The sequence below is a fragment of the Thamnophis sirtalis genome, unplaced genomic scaffold, assembly GCF_051295495.1.
Source record: "Thamnophis sirtalis isolate CommonGarterSnake01/CBP01778 unplaced genomic scaffold, rThaSir2_p1.2 scaffold_9, whole genome shotgun sequence".
In the NCBI taxonomy this organism is placed as follows: Eukaryota; Metazoa; Chordata; class Lepidosauria; order Squamata; family Natricidae; genus Thamnophis; species Thamnophis sirtalis.
In genome coordinates, this window is record NW_028261389.1 from 60,004,119 (window position 1) to 60,019,984 (window position 15,866).

General features: G+C 37.6%; 1 protein-coding gene across 2 annotated transcripts in view; it reads left to right on the top strand.

The window, feature by feature from the left end:
- The window catches only part of ASB15 (ankyrin repeat and SOCS box containing 15), a 21,036-nt gene extending 9,372 nt beyond the window's left edge, over positions 1 to 11,664 (top strand). Inside the window, exons 6-11 of one of the 2 annotated variants that reach the window (XM_087723680.1) lie at positions 29 to 187; positions 1,404 to 1,649; positions 2,774 to 2,945; positions 7,069 to 7,639; positions 8,553 to 8,706; positions 11,028 to 11,664. In XM_087723680.1, the coding sequence (XP_087579806.1) occupies positions 29 to 187; positions 1,404 to 1,649; positions 2,774 to 2,945; positions 7,069 to 7,639; positions 8,553 to 8,706; positions 11,028 to 11,212 (1,487 nt within the window). In that variant the 3' untranslated portion in view covers positions 11,213 to 11,664. The remainder of the gene's footprint in view (positions 1 to 28; positions 188 to 1,403; positions 1,650 to 2,773; positions 2,946 to 7,068; positions 7,640 to 8,552; positions 8,707 to 11,027) is intronic. The other variant, XM_087723681.1, reaches the window with a different exon arrangement.
- Positions 11,665 to 15,866: the final 4,202 nt, after the last annotated feature.

Here is a 15,866-nt window from a genome sequence, read left to right on the forward strand (position 1 = left end):
AACTTAATTTATGTTTAATTCAACCTAGCATCTTATAAAAGTATGTGGGAATATAAGACATGTGATGGAGAGACACCATTAACTTTGGCAACCAAATCTGGTCACGTGGAACATGTAAGGACCTTGTTGGCAAAAGGAGTTTGGCCAAACACCATGAACAGAAAAGGAGAAACACCTCTTCTGATTGGTAATTATTTTGTAAAGGGCTCTGGGGATTGTAGCTTGTTGCTAGAGCTTGTAGGATCAGAGGTTGAATACTGTAGAACCTGGAAATTGGTTATGCAAGCCTTTAATCATATAAGTTACTGGTGTTTAGCTCATTAAGCTCCACTACACATAACCCATCTTTATAACTTGGCTTACAGATGCAAGTTGATCTCATGACATATGATAAGTTCTTTAATGTACTGCTTCCTTAGGTCTTTTTGTAAATGGGCTCCCCACCTTCCTCCATTGATAGCCAGAAGGGTTACACCAACTTCATGTCCTCCTTGTGCTTCTGGTGTATTCTCTTGAGCAGCGACCTAATTTCCTCTTTGTGTTGATAACATAGCTCCAGGGGAAGCCTTTAGCACCTGAGGAAGAGATGCTAAGAGAAGTCAAAGAAGGGGAATGTACATTTGAGATGATTTCCACTTAGATAGATAGAAATGTAGCAGACCTTATTATCAGTTGCTCAATTATGTTTCATTTTCTTTCACTTTCAGATTATTCTTGGTCCCTGTATTTTTTTTTATAGAATGTATGCACTAAAACCACTGTAGGAATTTTTAAAAAAATATTTGGAGCATCCGTTGCGTTTCCTTTAGTTTCTGTGATTCAAATAGGAGATTCACAATAGCCTTTTATTATTTGACATTGAGTCTTTATTGATTAGTCCTTGGAACATATCAAAGTGCAAAGTTATTACTAAAATTTGATAAAAGAAATTTAAAATGGAAGAATCACAAAGGGAAATAATGTATTGCCTTTATTTGCATGCCACGAGTTCCTGAATGTATTTTTTAAATTTGTAATTACAATGAAATTTTGATTTAGCAGCTTTTGATATATTATGACATCAGCATAGATACCATCCTTTTCAGATGAATAGCAAGTAGAGAATAACTCAAACCCTGGCCTTAATGGTCTGTTAAGTTGAATATTTGTTGTACATTCTCCAGCAAGTAAAGCAAAGGAGCTATCCTTAATTCTAAAATATTTTTAATTATTATCAAAACCAAATGAAAATGTACATGGGAATAACAGGTTGAATTAGAACTCCATTACAAACTAAGCTAAAGTCATCATGCAATTTTATTCAGTGAAAACACAATATTTTTCTACAGAGATTGGAGTGGGCTATTTTGAAATTCGTGGCATCTAAACATTTCCCCTCTCTTTTCTTTGTCTTAACTCTTAAGCTGTAAGACAGAAATCACATGAAATGGTTTCCATTCTAATCGAGTACAATTGTGTGATCAACCAACCATGTGTTAAACGATGGTCAGCCATGCATGAAGCTGCAAAACGGGGCTGCAGTGATATTGTTGCCCTTCTTGTGAAGAATGGTGGAAATGTGCAACAGAAAGATGGTTACGGAGTAACACCTTTAGGTGTGGCTGCTGAATATGGACACTGTGATGTATTGGAGTATTTAATTCATAAAGGTGTGTTAACAACACTATTTGTACTGCAAGACATATTTGGCTGTAACAAATGTTGAATAGTTCCTCACTGCCTTCAAAGTGTTTATGAACACCTTTCTTAATTTCAGTTTACAATTCAAAAAATATGCTAGCTGCCCAACTCATATTTATTTAAATCCTCTTATTTTCTACTTTTTAGAAAGCTGCAGTGGGTATTAAAGAAATCAGTAACAGATTATATGGTTTTTATGATGACACAGGCAAGGGCTACTAAAGTTTCTTTGTTTTTTACACCTATCAGGATCACAATAAGATCAGTGTAGTTAGATACACCAAACTGTGGATAGACCGGAAAAAATAGGGAAAGGGATTATTTCCTGAAATATAATTCCCATCTTTCTTCCCCACTAGCTGGGTGGGAATTATAATTCAATAACATTTTGAAAGGTATATATTTGGAAATGAGTACACTTCCCACATCTATATTAACTATCACAAAGCCACTGAAGTTAATACATAGGCTTGTGGCATAGATTTACTAATAACTAATAGTTATTAGGTAAAGGTTCTCCTCGCACATATGTGCTAGTTGTTCCTGACTCTAGGGGGCGGTGCTCATCTCCATTTCAAAGTTGAAGAGCCAATGCTGTCCGAAGACTTATCTATGGTCATGTGGCCGGCATGATTAAATGCCGAAGGCGCGTGGAACGCTGTTACCTTCCCACCAAAGGTGGTTCCTATTTTTCTACTTGCATTTTTACATGCTTTCAAACTGCTAGGTTGGCAGAAGCTGGGACAAGTAACGGGAGCTCACTCCGTTATGTGGCGCTAAGGATTTGAACTGCCGACCTTTCTGATCGACAAGCTCAGCATCTTAGCCACTGAGCCAACACGTCCTAGTACTGTTCATACTGCCTTGTTAATGTGGGCAGATTCAATGAGTAGACACTTCCTTTTCTCTGTAAGGCTGTAGCAATTCATAAAATATTTCAGAACAGGGAAACAAAAGAAAAAAATGCTTGGATAGACTGCAACTTGGATAATAAGCAGTTGATTAGAGCATGATGATACTGTACACATATTTCCAAAATTGTGATGAATGAGTAAATATTGAGACATAAGTCTACTTTCTCTTGTACCACTAGGTGGTGATATTAACATAACAGCTGATGATGGATCATCAATACTCTTTGAAGCAGCTGGTGGTGGCAATCCTGATTGTATAGCTTTGCTGTTGGAATATGGGGGAAGTGGCAATCTGCCTAATAAGGCAGGGCATCTTCCAATACACAGAGCAGCATATGAAGGACACTATCTGTGAGTGTGTTCCTTTTATATCTCTTTGTCCAACAAGACGTTTACATAATGAATGATGATGGTTTTGTTATTTATTTACATTATAAATGGACATAAGGGTTATAAAACAGCATATGCAAAATAAAAAAAGAGGGAGTTTTCCTGGAGGTGCCTTCAAAGTGAGACTGCATTTGTATACAGACTTTCCTAAGAATACATTCCACTGAATCCTGCTATGTTTTTTTTTTAAGAAAGAAATAAAATTGTGCATTTTAGGGCTGAACAATAGAGTGTGCTGCCTTTAGATGGTCAGGAATATCATACATGTTTGCATCTTTTTGTAACTGGTGGTCATTCTTAAGTACCCCTCCCCCAAACTACAGTGAAGTTTTTCCTAATTTGAGGTTGATTTAGAAGAATGTTGGGGCAGAGAATGGGATCTACTGAGTCTGTCCACAGGTCCTTCCCCATCCCCAGCTTTTTTCTCAGCATGCCTCAACACTAGATTTTGTGATCAAAAACTGGCTTAGGGATGGAACAGGGTTCTGATATAGGGATTACCATTCTAAATTTAGAACCTTCTTTTTTTAAGTTGGAAATCTGATCAACCTAACCTCTCCTACAATTGCAGCCTTCTTAATTTGTTTTAGTATTTATTTATCTGATTGTCCTACCTAGGTTATATACAGCTCTATATTCTCATTGTATTATTGCAAGAGTAACTGACTTTTCCAAGTTTCATTGCCGAGACTACCTACTTGTAACTGTACAGTTGGTCACACAATCAAATTAAATAAAACTGATGCAAGTATTCCAGTTTCTTAGCTGGGATCTCTGTGCATGTTAAGGTATGGTTAAATTCAGTGGTGGGATTCAAGTTTGAACTGCTGAGATGATGCAATGAAGAGGCTTTGGCTAATTCCTATTATGGCTGAGGGCTAATCCTACCTTTGTGGGATCTTGGGTAAGGGTATTTGTTTATGAATAGAGCTATCTATCTCTTTATCTCTTAAGTGCTGACATCTGCTGAGGGCTATTAAGAAAGGTTGGGGCTGCTTTCTGTCTCTAAGAGCATATTTCTTCCTTTAGGGAAATATAATATTCTGCCTTTTTAATATCTCCTAAAATATTTCATTCTTCTAGGAGAGGGGTGGGTGCAGTGGTGGGTTCTGAATCCCATTCAGGTACAGTTGAAATGGTACGGTTGGAATAGACCTGGCGGTGTCTACATGGGCGCACGCAGTGCGCATGCACACACGCACAGCGCACATATGTGTCTTAGCACCTCCCGAGCCTCTGCAATGCTCCAACTGCTCAGCGGAGCATCACGCAGGTGCTGTATGCACTGTGCGCATACACGGAAGCACCGAAGACTTAAAAAAACAGTAAGGAGCTCGGGCAGGCAGCTGGGCCCTCTGGAGTACCATACCGGAACGGTATCCGGTGCTCCGGGCAGGCTCCGGTACGCCCATACTGGGGCATAGCACCATAACTTTCTACATTCCCTAAGTACCTTGCTACCAATAACATAGCTCCAAACGGAAAAACTACAGAACTCTGCAATTTTTTCTCCTAAAGAATGTGAAATAGTAGCGGGGCACAATTTTGAATGGGTAAATGCTGAAAGGAAAAGGTTTAAACAATTTCTCCCCCCCTTTCTCTTGGAAAGTTGTCTTATGAATAAAAGCAAGAGGGAGAAATCTATAGGAATCTCAATATCTGCTGGGTCCAAAGGTCTCTTCAGAATGATGAAACTTGCATTGTGATATTGAAATATAAGCTCTGCTCCTTATGTTTAGTTTAGTTTATTGGCATTGTACATAATACAACAAAATTAAATGCCATCTTCAGTGTTTATGTAAATATGTGGGATTCGTCATTTCTTCCCCTTGTTCTCCCACAAGATGTCCATGAATTTGGGTAAATCTAAACAAACATGCATATTCTTGTATACAAAAAATATATATGAACCAAGAAAAATTTAACCGATTCTGCTCCCCTCAAGCTGTATCTTAGATGAGTTTGCATTTAAAAATGATAACTACGGTAATTGTTTTCTGCAATACTTACACGCCATCTGCAGTGGTTCTTCTAGTGTTAGAAGCATTTTAACTTTATGGAAACTGTCTTAAAAATACAAGGATCTATTTTGTTTTCTATCATTCATTCTTCTTCTTCAATTTTAGGTTTAGGTCAGTGTTAATTTAATTATAAGACAGAATTATATACTCCAGACATGGTAGCTTATGGTCTATTATGACAAATGATCTAATGGGGAAGAAAATGTAATGCTGAAAAAATTGATCACTCTCCCTATCAGTTATTGTTTATTTGGTTCTTTCTGACCTTAAGAACAGTGAAAATGGGAAGACTAAGAAACAGTTAGGAGGAAATGCATGTTAGAAACAGCTATATTCTACAAGGTGCATACTTTTTTCCATTAAGGTTTTCAATCTAGAAATACTGGTTTAAATTAATTCCTTCTTTAAAACAAGGACAGTTTTGCTGCCTACTGAGATGAACCTGCTGCTGAATTGGATATATCTCTAGTTTTGATATCAGAAACCTCCAAAGTTGGGTTTCATCATCATTCAAGGATGGGTAATAGATGGTCCAGATTTCCTTCCTAAAACACTAATCAAACATTTTCCTGGATTTATTTACAAAGGGAAAAAAACATGTTCAAAAGTTAGGTGACAAAATTTAGTTCCTACTTTTGAGTTCTCAAACGTTTCGAAATGAAAAGAGATTTAATGGACAAAACTTTATTCCTAGATCTCTTTGTTACAAGTGATTCCATTATCTTGGATGCATGAGTACCAAGGGCATTTTTTTTAATGCTAAGTAGTAGAGATAATGCTACAGACCTGGAAAAGTTTGAGGTAGTTAAGTTGCCCCCTAATGGCCCCTAACCATTGTACTTAATAGTCGTTATAGGCTAAGAGTGAAATTGTTTTGACTCACAGATGATTGTCACTAAATTGGTACTGTCATCAAAATAAATCTTTCAAGTGCAGTATGTTATTATGGGGAAATTGGTTCTTTACAGAATAGAGCTATTTTTCATTACAGAAACATCACATCAACACGAAATGAAGTAGATTTACTTACGGTCACAGACCAATAAAACAGTCACAGAATTAAAAACATAGAAAACACTAAAATTGTAATTTATTGATTAGAAAGAGAACTAACCTTTTTGATAATCAGATTTATGAGTGTCAGTCTCCATGAGTGGTATAATAGGCAAGGCAGCAATAAGTGGGTTACCTCTGTATCTGAGCAGGTACAAGTGAAACTGTTGTGTGGGAGACAGGTAGATTTTCTTATAGTCTTCATAGGGTACCAATTTGAGCCAAGACACAAAGATGAATGTAGGCTAAATACTGCCATTTGTTGTTGTTATTGTTGTTAGCTGTGAAATCATGTCCAACCCATCACGACCCCATGGACAACGTTCCTCCGGGCCTTCCTGTCCTCTACCATCCTCTGGAGTCCATTTAAGCTCACACCAACTGCTTCAGTTACTCCATCCAGCCACCTCAATCTCTGTCGTCCCCTTCTTCTTTTGCCCTCAGTCTTTCCCAGCATTAGGCTCTTTTCCAGTGAGTCCTTCCTTCTCATTAGGTGTCCAAAGTATTTGAGTTTCATCTTCAGGATCTGGCCTTCTAAAGACAGTCAGGGTTGATCTCCCCTAGGATTGACTGGTTTGATCACTTTGCAGTCCAAAGGACTCAAAGGAGTCATCTCTAGAACCATAGTTCAAAGCCCTCAATTCTTTGGCACTCAGCCTTTCTTACGGTCCAACCTTCATAGTCATATATTGCAACTGGGAAAACCATAGCCTTGACTATACACACTTTTGTTGGCAGGGTGATGTCTCTGCTTTTTAGTATGCTGTCTAGATTTGCCATAGCTTTCTTCCCCAGGAGCAAGCGTCTTTTAATACTGCCATTTAATACAGTCTTAATTTCATTGGTAATCTAGCTATCTGTATAATGTCCTAGTCCTGAGATTTTCTTATAACACAAAAGTACACATAGTCTGCCTTTATAACTTTATCACTTAGAGCTTTATCTTTGTAACTTGTGTATTGTCTGTACTTTAGCCACCACATTCAATATATCTTCCCTATTTTTTGCAGAGCCTTGAAATTCCTGATTCCAGTTACATCCAAAAGTGCAATCCGGAAAAGTGGGCAGAGTCCCATGCATTCAGCAGCAGATGGCCAAAATCCCCAGTGCCTGGAACTCCTAATTGAAAATGGGTTTGATGTCAACGTTCTTCTGGCAGAACACATTTCCCAAAGTTATGATGATGAAAGGAAAACGGCACTTTATTTTGCAGTTTCCAACAATGACATTCTCTCCACTGAAATATTATTGCAAGCTGGCGCAGACCCCAATAAGGATCCTCTCAACTGCCTTCTTGTGGCTGTGAGAGCAAACAACCATGAAATTGTACGGTTGCTTCTTTCTTATGGTGCAAATGTCAACTGTTATTTTAACCTTGTGAATGACACTCATTTTCCCAGTGCCATTCAATATGCCTTGAATGATGAAGTCATGCTAAGGTTGCTGCTTAACCATGGATATAATGTGGACCTCTGTTTTGACTGCATGCATGGCGACATCTTTGGAAATTCTTTTTTGTGGCCAACAATAGAGGAAGAGATATTACCAGGCTGGACATCTTGTGTAATTGAAGATAACCCCGTAAGGATTTTTTTTATCCTATTCAATATTATTATTATTATTAATCAACATTTGTTAAGGAGAGTGTGTTGGGTTGACTCTTGTTGGGTTTAAAATCTCAGATCTTTCACTTCGATTATATATCTTCCCCCAAAGAAAATCGTGACTAAGATCCGTATGAATAATGCTCATTCCTTCTTCTATTTTTAGGTATAATGACAAAGGCCAAGTGTAGAGTGAGGATAGAAGCTGTTGTAAAAAGAAAACACTGACACATGTTTGTGTCCTTGTCTCTGCTACTGATAAGCATGCTTAGAGATGCAGGCATTACATTGCTCTGTTAGATGTACCCTTCTTCAAAAGAGTGGAGCCAAGGGAGGAACAATTGATAGAATAGTCCAGCAATATGCCTAGTGCTATGAGGGAAGAAAAGAAGAACAAATTAATCCAATGAAAACTTATATTATCTGGTATAAGAGGACATTAGATTCCCTGAAAAACTGTTGCAAGTCTACAACTTGGCTATGAAATTTATTCATTTCATTATTTAGGTACTTTTAAGCTACCTATTTAAACAAAAGGTATCATATGAACGTCCGCTGTATTATACAGATAAAGAAGAGGTCTATGATCTATTCTGTTAACAAGCTTAATGTTTAATGTTTTATAAGTCAATAGATATGCCAATAAAGTTCAAGTATTTCAGAATATAGCATTTCAATTTCTTCCCAAAGAGATATAGAGAACTGCAGAAACTATGAAATGGCTCTGTAATATTTTAAGAATCCTAACAAGCTTCTCCTGCCTTTTAAAGAAATGTTTGGATTAATGCATCTTGTTTTATGAAGTGATCTGTTTGTGAATTCTGCATCATATTATAATAATACATTTTAGAAAATAATTTAGTATAACACTGGTCATATTTCCTTTTCAGTTCTGTGACTTTATTACACTTCCTTGGATGAAACATTTAGTTGGACCCATTGTCCGTATTTTGATAGATTATATGGATTATGTTCCTCTCTGCACTAAACTTAAATTCGTCATGGAGACTCAGAAAGAATGGCCAGAAATCCAGCAAATATTAGGTAAATGAATCCTGTTGGCTTGGAATTAGGCTAGTTGTTTAATCTATGAAAACAAAAGAAAAACATATTTGTGTTTTAAGATTTCAAATAATGTGTTATTATTATAACAGTGTGCCCTCCTTTTTAACCATATCATCTTCAGATGAACAGGATTTATAGCCTTGTGAATATATAAGGATTAGGTGAATAAAAGCTTATTATAGCAATATAGGGGAGAGCTTGATCTTGAGATATATAGTATTATCCAAATGGAATCCAAGAGAAACTAGATGTAGGAAGCCTATTATAGAACTACAGTTGCAGAAAAGGAAATACAATTGCAAAATCAATGTAATACAAAATCAATGGCAAAGAACAATAATCTATGATCTAATCTACCATACTTGTATTTGGAATTTCTAAACCACTTCTTGTAAATGCCAAACTCCATATCCTCTTGAAGTTCTAATAATTATTGGTTTAGATGGCATCATAAATAAATAGCTATCCCTCCAAACTAATATATTTGAAATACTGAGTAGGATTTCTAGCATCTGAAAGCCAGACCAGATATAATCAATACTAGTTTAACAATATCATTTCTCTAATACCAGCACAGAAATAATAAAATTTGAAATGTATGGTAAAATCAAATACTATTCGTTTGTGCTACAGAAGCAATTTTTTAGACAGTGTTGGCAGCTGGCAACAGTGTGTGTCATTTTGGACAACATATATCACATGATGTGATGTTTTCATCATAGTCTCTGGATTTTACCATGCCTGTTATTTAAGAAGCTTTTATCAACAACTTGGGTACTTACTAAGTTTGCAGATGACATAAAACTAGGAGGCAAAAATAACTGGTAAAATTCAAAAGGGAGAAATGTAACATTCTGCATTTGGGTAGAAAACAAGAAAGGCACTAGAATATAAAGGCAACAGTACATGTGAAATGGATTTGGATACTGCCATTAATCACAAATTAAACATGAGCCCAGAGTATGATGCAACTGTAAAAAGGTGAACTCTGTCATAAAGGTGAAAGTAAAGGTTCCCCTCACACATGTGTGCTAGTCGTTCCCGACTCGAGGGGGCGGTGTTCATCTCTGTTTCAAAACCGAAGAGCCAGCACTGTCCGAAGACGTCTCTATGGTCATATGGCCAGCATGACTAAATGCCAAAAGCACACAGAATGCTGTTATCTTCCCACCAAAGGTGGTCCCTATTTTTCTACTTGCATTTTTACATGCTTTCGAACTGCTAGGTTGGCAGAAGCTGGGACAAGTAACGGGAGGTCACTCCGTTATGTTGGCACTAGGGATTCCAACCCCTGAATTGCCGACCTTTGGATCGACAAGCTCAGCATCTTAGCCACTGAGCCACCACGTCCCTAACTGTGTCATAAGGATGAATTAATAAGAACAAAGAGTTCAGATAATGGGAATTTATATTCCATTCCACATTGCACTCTTCAGATTTCATTTGGAGTGCTGCTGTGTCTAGTTCTGGACACTACAGTTGAAAAAGAACACTGAAAATTGGAGGAAAGGGGAGCTACAAAGTCCTGGAAATCAGGTGTAATTACAAGACAACTGAAGGGAGATATGATAGCAGCAACTATATGAAATCACATGGAAAGAGAAATAAAAATATTCTCTCATGCTCCAATGATCAAGACTTGTACCAGTGAATTCAAAAAGTAAATGCAAATAGACATTAGGAGAACCTTTCTGATTGTATGAGCTGTTAGTCATGGAAACAGGCTGCTGTATGACCTGGTCAGTTTGGCTTCAGTGGAGGTCTTCAAATGGAGTAAGGGTTCCTGGCCACTGTATGTGTCAGCCGCTATATCGCTTGCTTGCTATTGGCTGCCATAGTAACGGGGAGGGAAGGGGTCATGGTATTTGGGAGGGGAATCATGCTGATGGAGACATTGTGAAAGAGGGAGTTTTGTTGTCACCATCTTCTGTGCATGCTAAAGGCTCATATTTGGGTTTGGTCAAGGCCAACCGTCTCTGCATACCAGCTGGATGAGGCCTGAAGATGCACCCCACATGACACCCTTGGGGGTTGGAAATTGGACATTGGGCTGGGGTAACTGAGGGGAGGAATTTGGGTAAACATTTCATATGTACAAGTTCGTGCCTTTTGGCCTCACATCTTGCTTCACTTTCGCTGTTTTCATTTCATATCCAGTAAAAGTACCTTTTCTCTAAAACAATGGAGTTGGAGGTTTCTTTTCTTGGATTTTGAATGAGTCATGCCTGACAGCATGATTCTTCAGTATTAAATTAATCAGACATATTTTCCATTCCGTTTCTTTCCTTTGTGTCTTTCAGAGAATCCTCGTCCACTAAAACATTTGTGCCGTCTGAAAATACGTAAATATATAGGATTAGTGAGAAGAGAGATGACTTTATCCGTGAAGAATCTTCCCCTCCCGCCAATTTTAATGGAATTTATCCTCTTCAAAGAATATGATCTTTATGGAAAAGAATTACATTTGGAATTATTAGAATCCTAGACACATTCCCTTGCTTATTCCCAATTTAAGAAAGCTTTGGATCAGAATATCTAAATTGCCAAATATGAGATGGCTTCTAAAGATTTCCTTAGGGCCATGGAAGATTTCCTTAGGGCCATGGAAGAGATTTTTTTATACCTTACACTGAATGTTTTTGGAGGGAAATAACATTGCTTCATTTCCATTTGTGTCATAGAAGCAGGAGACTTTACATATGGGAACTCTTATATCAATTTTATACTTATGTACAGTATTTGCAGAACTGTGCTAGTTTTCCCTCTTGGTTTTAATATGTTTCTCCATCATCTTCTCCATTTCCATAAGAAATAGAGATTGTTCAATTGTCAAAAATTAGTGTTTTTTTTCTTAGCACACATCATAATTAAATTCTGTACATATTCTAATAGAAAGTATTTCTTATTATGCAACATAACGTGTAACAATAAATTATGGAAGTTAAAAGATGTGTTAAATATTATGTGGATTGTATTTAAACAAGAATCTTCTGTTGCAATTTTTCCCGATTATTTGCAGATTAGAAGCACAGCACTCATATAATTAATTTTGTTTTAGGATTATTTGGCAGGGCAATTCACTGTATCTTATCAATGGTAAAATAAGACAAACATAGATTTCTATTTACTTGATGTGCACACCTCGGTGTTTCTTCTATATACTATGTGTAGGTGCACACAAACATATACATATATACAAACTATTCTTATATAAAGCCTGTTTGTTCACAGGTAGATTATCACTGAACTTATGAAATGATTGTTCTAAAAAGACAAGGCTAATTTCAACATGCATAATAAACTCTTTGAAATTCTGGCATGCATGGATGCCTGCTGGATTTTCATGGCTATCACAATCCAGAGACTTAGCTATCCTTTAAAAGCTTCAGGCACATTCTAAACAATTTCCTAAAGTTACCAAATAGTTATTTTTAATGAGACAGAACCAATTCAATGACAAAGAGTAATATTAATCACATAATAACTATACTGAATTCTCATCAAATGTAAATGGACTTTATTTTTTTCTGAATTTCAGGGAGTGTACTTCTACCATTCAAAGGTTAATAATAGTCTAGAAAAAGAAATGCAGTTTCTGCTCCTTTAAATGGTTAAATTGTCAGTGGCTGTCCTACCCTATATAAGGAACAGATCTAATTGCTTATGATTATTATGCAGACAAGTTCCTGCAGAACCAGCTTTGGATCTGTTCATGTGAAACGGGACAATGTAAAAAGTGGTCCATCCAATAATTTGGATGGACCGTGCAGTATTTCCTAGTTATGTTAAGGAATTTTACTGAAGTTCTTCTGTCTTTTCATGGTATTTGCAATCCTTAATATTCCAGTTGAAGGGAACCTATATAGAATTAAAGACTACAACTTGGGTACTAACACATTCTTGGATTCGCCATGTTGATATTATTAGAAGATACAATTTAACATATTTAACCTCACAAAATGTGTTCAAGCTGGAGGGTGATTACTTTTTTCCCCTTGGAAGTCTTCCAATTTGTTGCTATTTGACTGCAAAATGTTTGCTCTGTGTGTGTTTGTGTGGGTGTGCATGCACATGTGTGGCCCCAACAATCAAATAGTGCAATCAAAACTCCATTTGTTTGTTATGTGCAACACCTAAAAAAACAGACAAAAGTTTTGATTACAAGGTTGCAGCAGCATCTTGCCTTTTTTGACCAAAGCATGCAGACATTCTAGCTCAGTGAAAGAAACACAATTTATTGAAATGTATTTCAAAGGTAAAAAGAACTCATTTTAAATTGTACACTAAAAGGGATTAGATGTTCAACTAATCATAACACCACTGTTCTATGAATGTGCCTGGAAAGTAAGGAAAGCAGTTTGTATTATATGCTTCTCACTAAGGTATTTCTGGGACATCCAAAGTAAAAAAATAAATAAATTAGAAAACAAAGTATATCTTGTAGGTTTTATTTTGGCCCTTTCTCATTGGCATGCGCTTAAATTATCCTTACTGACAGCCACAGAAGCCATCTAGCTGGATGATCCGCAGACGAAGCATGTGGACATAATCTCTTGTTGACTTGTTGCCTGTTTTGGAGTGAATTTGGCTGGTAGAGAAGGCCAAAGTACCCAGCTCCAAGGTTGTTTGGGGCAAACATAATATTATTCAAAAGGAGGAGGGATAAACCTAAAACTAGTTGAAATTGGCACTTGATTCTCTGCCCAGGAATAGAGAGAGAGAAAAGAAGGATGGTAATACGATTTCTGATATGATATTTCTGAGTTTTGGCTGACATACAGGAAAGGCTATTTGTTTATATTTCCTGCCAAAGACACTTTGTAATGAAGCATCAGCCAGGTTGCTATTGAAACCTTCGTCCCCAAACATAACATTGCAGTCAGGAATTCCCCACAAGTATCAGCCTCTCTGTAAAGGCCTGGGTTTCCTATAGGGAAGAGAAAGAGCTAATTTAATAGTTCTAGGATGACAAACAGCAGTTCGAATCTCTAGCACCGCATAACTAAGTGAACTCCTGTTACTTGTCCCAGCTTCTGCCAACCTAGCAGTTCGAAAGCATCTAAAATGCAAGTAGAAAAATAGGAACCACCTTTGGTGGGAAGGTAACAGCATTCTGTGTGCCTTTGGCGTTTAGTCATGCCAGCCACATGACCATGGAGACATCTTCGGACAGCGCTGGCTCTTCGGCTTTGAAACAGAGATGAGCACCGCCCCCTAGAATCAGGAACAACTAGCACATATGTGTGAGGGGAATCTTTACCCTTACCTAGGATGACAAAAGATGCAATTTATCACTATATCCTTATTTCCATACTCCACAAAGTTGAATTTTCACCAAAATATAGCTATGTGGGTGGATTTTAACATGAAATTTGTGCTTTATTTGGTATTTTTTAACTTCTTTATTCTTAATCAAACACAATGAAATAATCTCACTGTAAAGTTATTGCTGATCATTTACATAATAGCTTTTTGAACTTCCAGTGACATAAGATATTTTTATGCATGTAAGAGTGAATACAGCGATTAATACTTTGCTGCCCTTTCATAATATTCCAGAACCTGCTGTGTGAATTGAGTCCAGTTGTCCTACTTAGAGTTCATTTGGCCATGCTCTTCATTTTGCATCTGAAATTCTAGAATTTCTGGGGGGGGGGGGGAACTAGGCATTACACAAGGAGTACTTTGTACCTAACAGCTGCTTCTATCTATTCATAATGGAACCAGCTGAATTCAATACAGTTTTCTCCAAAGTAAGCAAGTATAGAATTGCTAGCTAATTTCCATTTGTTTTTATCCCAGAAGAGAAAAGGCCAGTATTCTCACCTGACTTTGCATTTACAAAGTCACTGCTGTAGATGACCCAAACAATGGAATCACTTGGCAAAGTAACCTGACTGAAAAGTTATTCCACAACATACTTTCAATGTGTGTTTTTATCTAGTTGGTTTACTGAGCATTAAGTGTAGATGGTGACACGTTGGTTCCAAAGACAATCCAGTATGCACAATGTTTGGAGTTCATGTTCAAAAATAATCTACATAATTTGTTCCATCTGCCTAAAGATGGTGACCATATTTATATGTCAGAAAATTATTGTCTCTGGGATCTCAAGATGGATTACATGGGATTTCTCTTCATTTTATTCTTCTAACACTACTTTGTACAGTATGAGAAAGTATGACTAACCAAAAACAACCCAATGATTTACCAAGGGTGAGAAGGGACCTAATATGGGTCTCCCAGTCCCAGTCAATATTTTATCTGTGATTCCAGAAAGGTATGTCTAACTCTTGAGAGTTGTCAAAGTGTTCTGAAACAAAGACTGTCACAGCTCTATGTAAATGTTAGTTCATGAAGTGGAGAAACATAATGATTACATTATTCTAAATCTGGGTTTCTTGGTAGCTTTAAGACTTGTGGAATTGTGTCTGGATCTTGAGACTTCATGTAAAACCATGTCATATGTAGGTCAGCAATCAGCAAAACACTAACCTGCTTTGGAGGTTATGAATATACGAATATAAGAAAAGGTCTCCTAGATTAGACCATGGACCAGTGGTGGGTTGCGGGTGGTAAGCCCCAGAACGGATGTACCAGTGCTTGCCAGGAGCACCAGGCACCATTCCAGTACAGTGCTCCAGGAGGCCTACCTGCCCACCTGCCCTCCTTACCTGTATTTGAGCTCTTCGGCACTTCCTCACATGCACACGGAGCGTACGGTGCCTGCGTGATGCTCCATTGAGCAGCTGGAGCATTGCGAAGGCGTCAGAAAGTGTCGCAGGAGATAAGTGTCACAGCCTGCGCTGCATACATGTGCATGCACACTGTGCACGTTCATGTGGTGGATGCCGGGCCCCTATTGCACCATACTGGTTGCAACAGGATCCAGAACCCACCCCTGCCATGGACCTATCAGATTCAGTCTGGTATAGGTAGTCCATTCATTTAGCGATTGTTCAAAGTTACAACAGCCCTGAAAAAAGTGACCTATGGATGTTTTTCACACTTAAAGTTGTTGTAGCATCCCCATGGTCAGTGACTAAAATTCAGATGCTTGGAAGCTGGTTCATATTTATGACAGTTGCAGTGTCCTGGAGTTATGTGGTCACCTTCTGCAACTTTCTGACAAGCAAAGT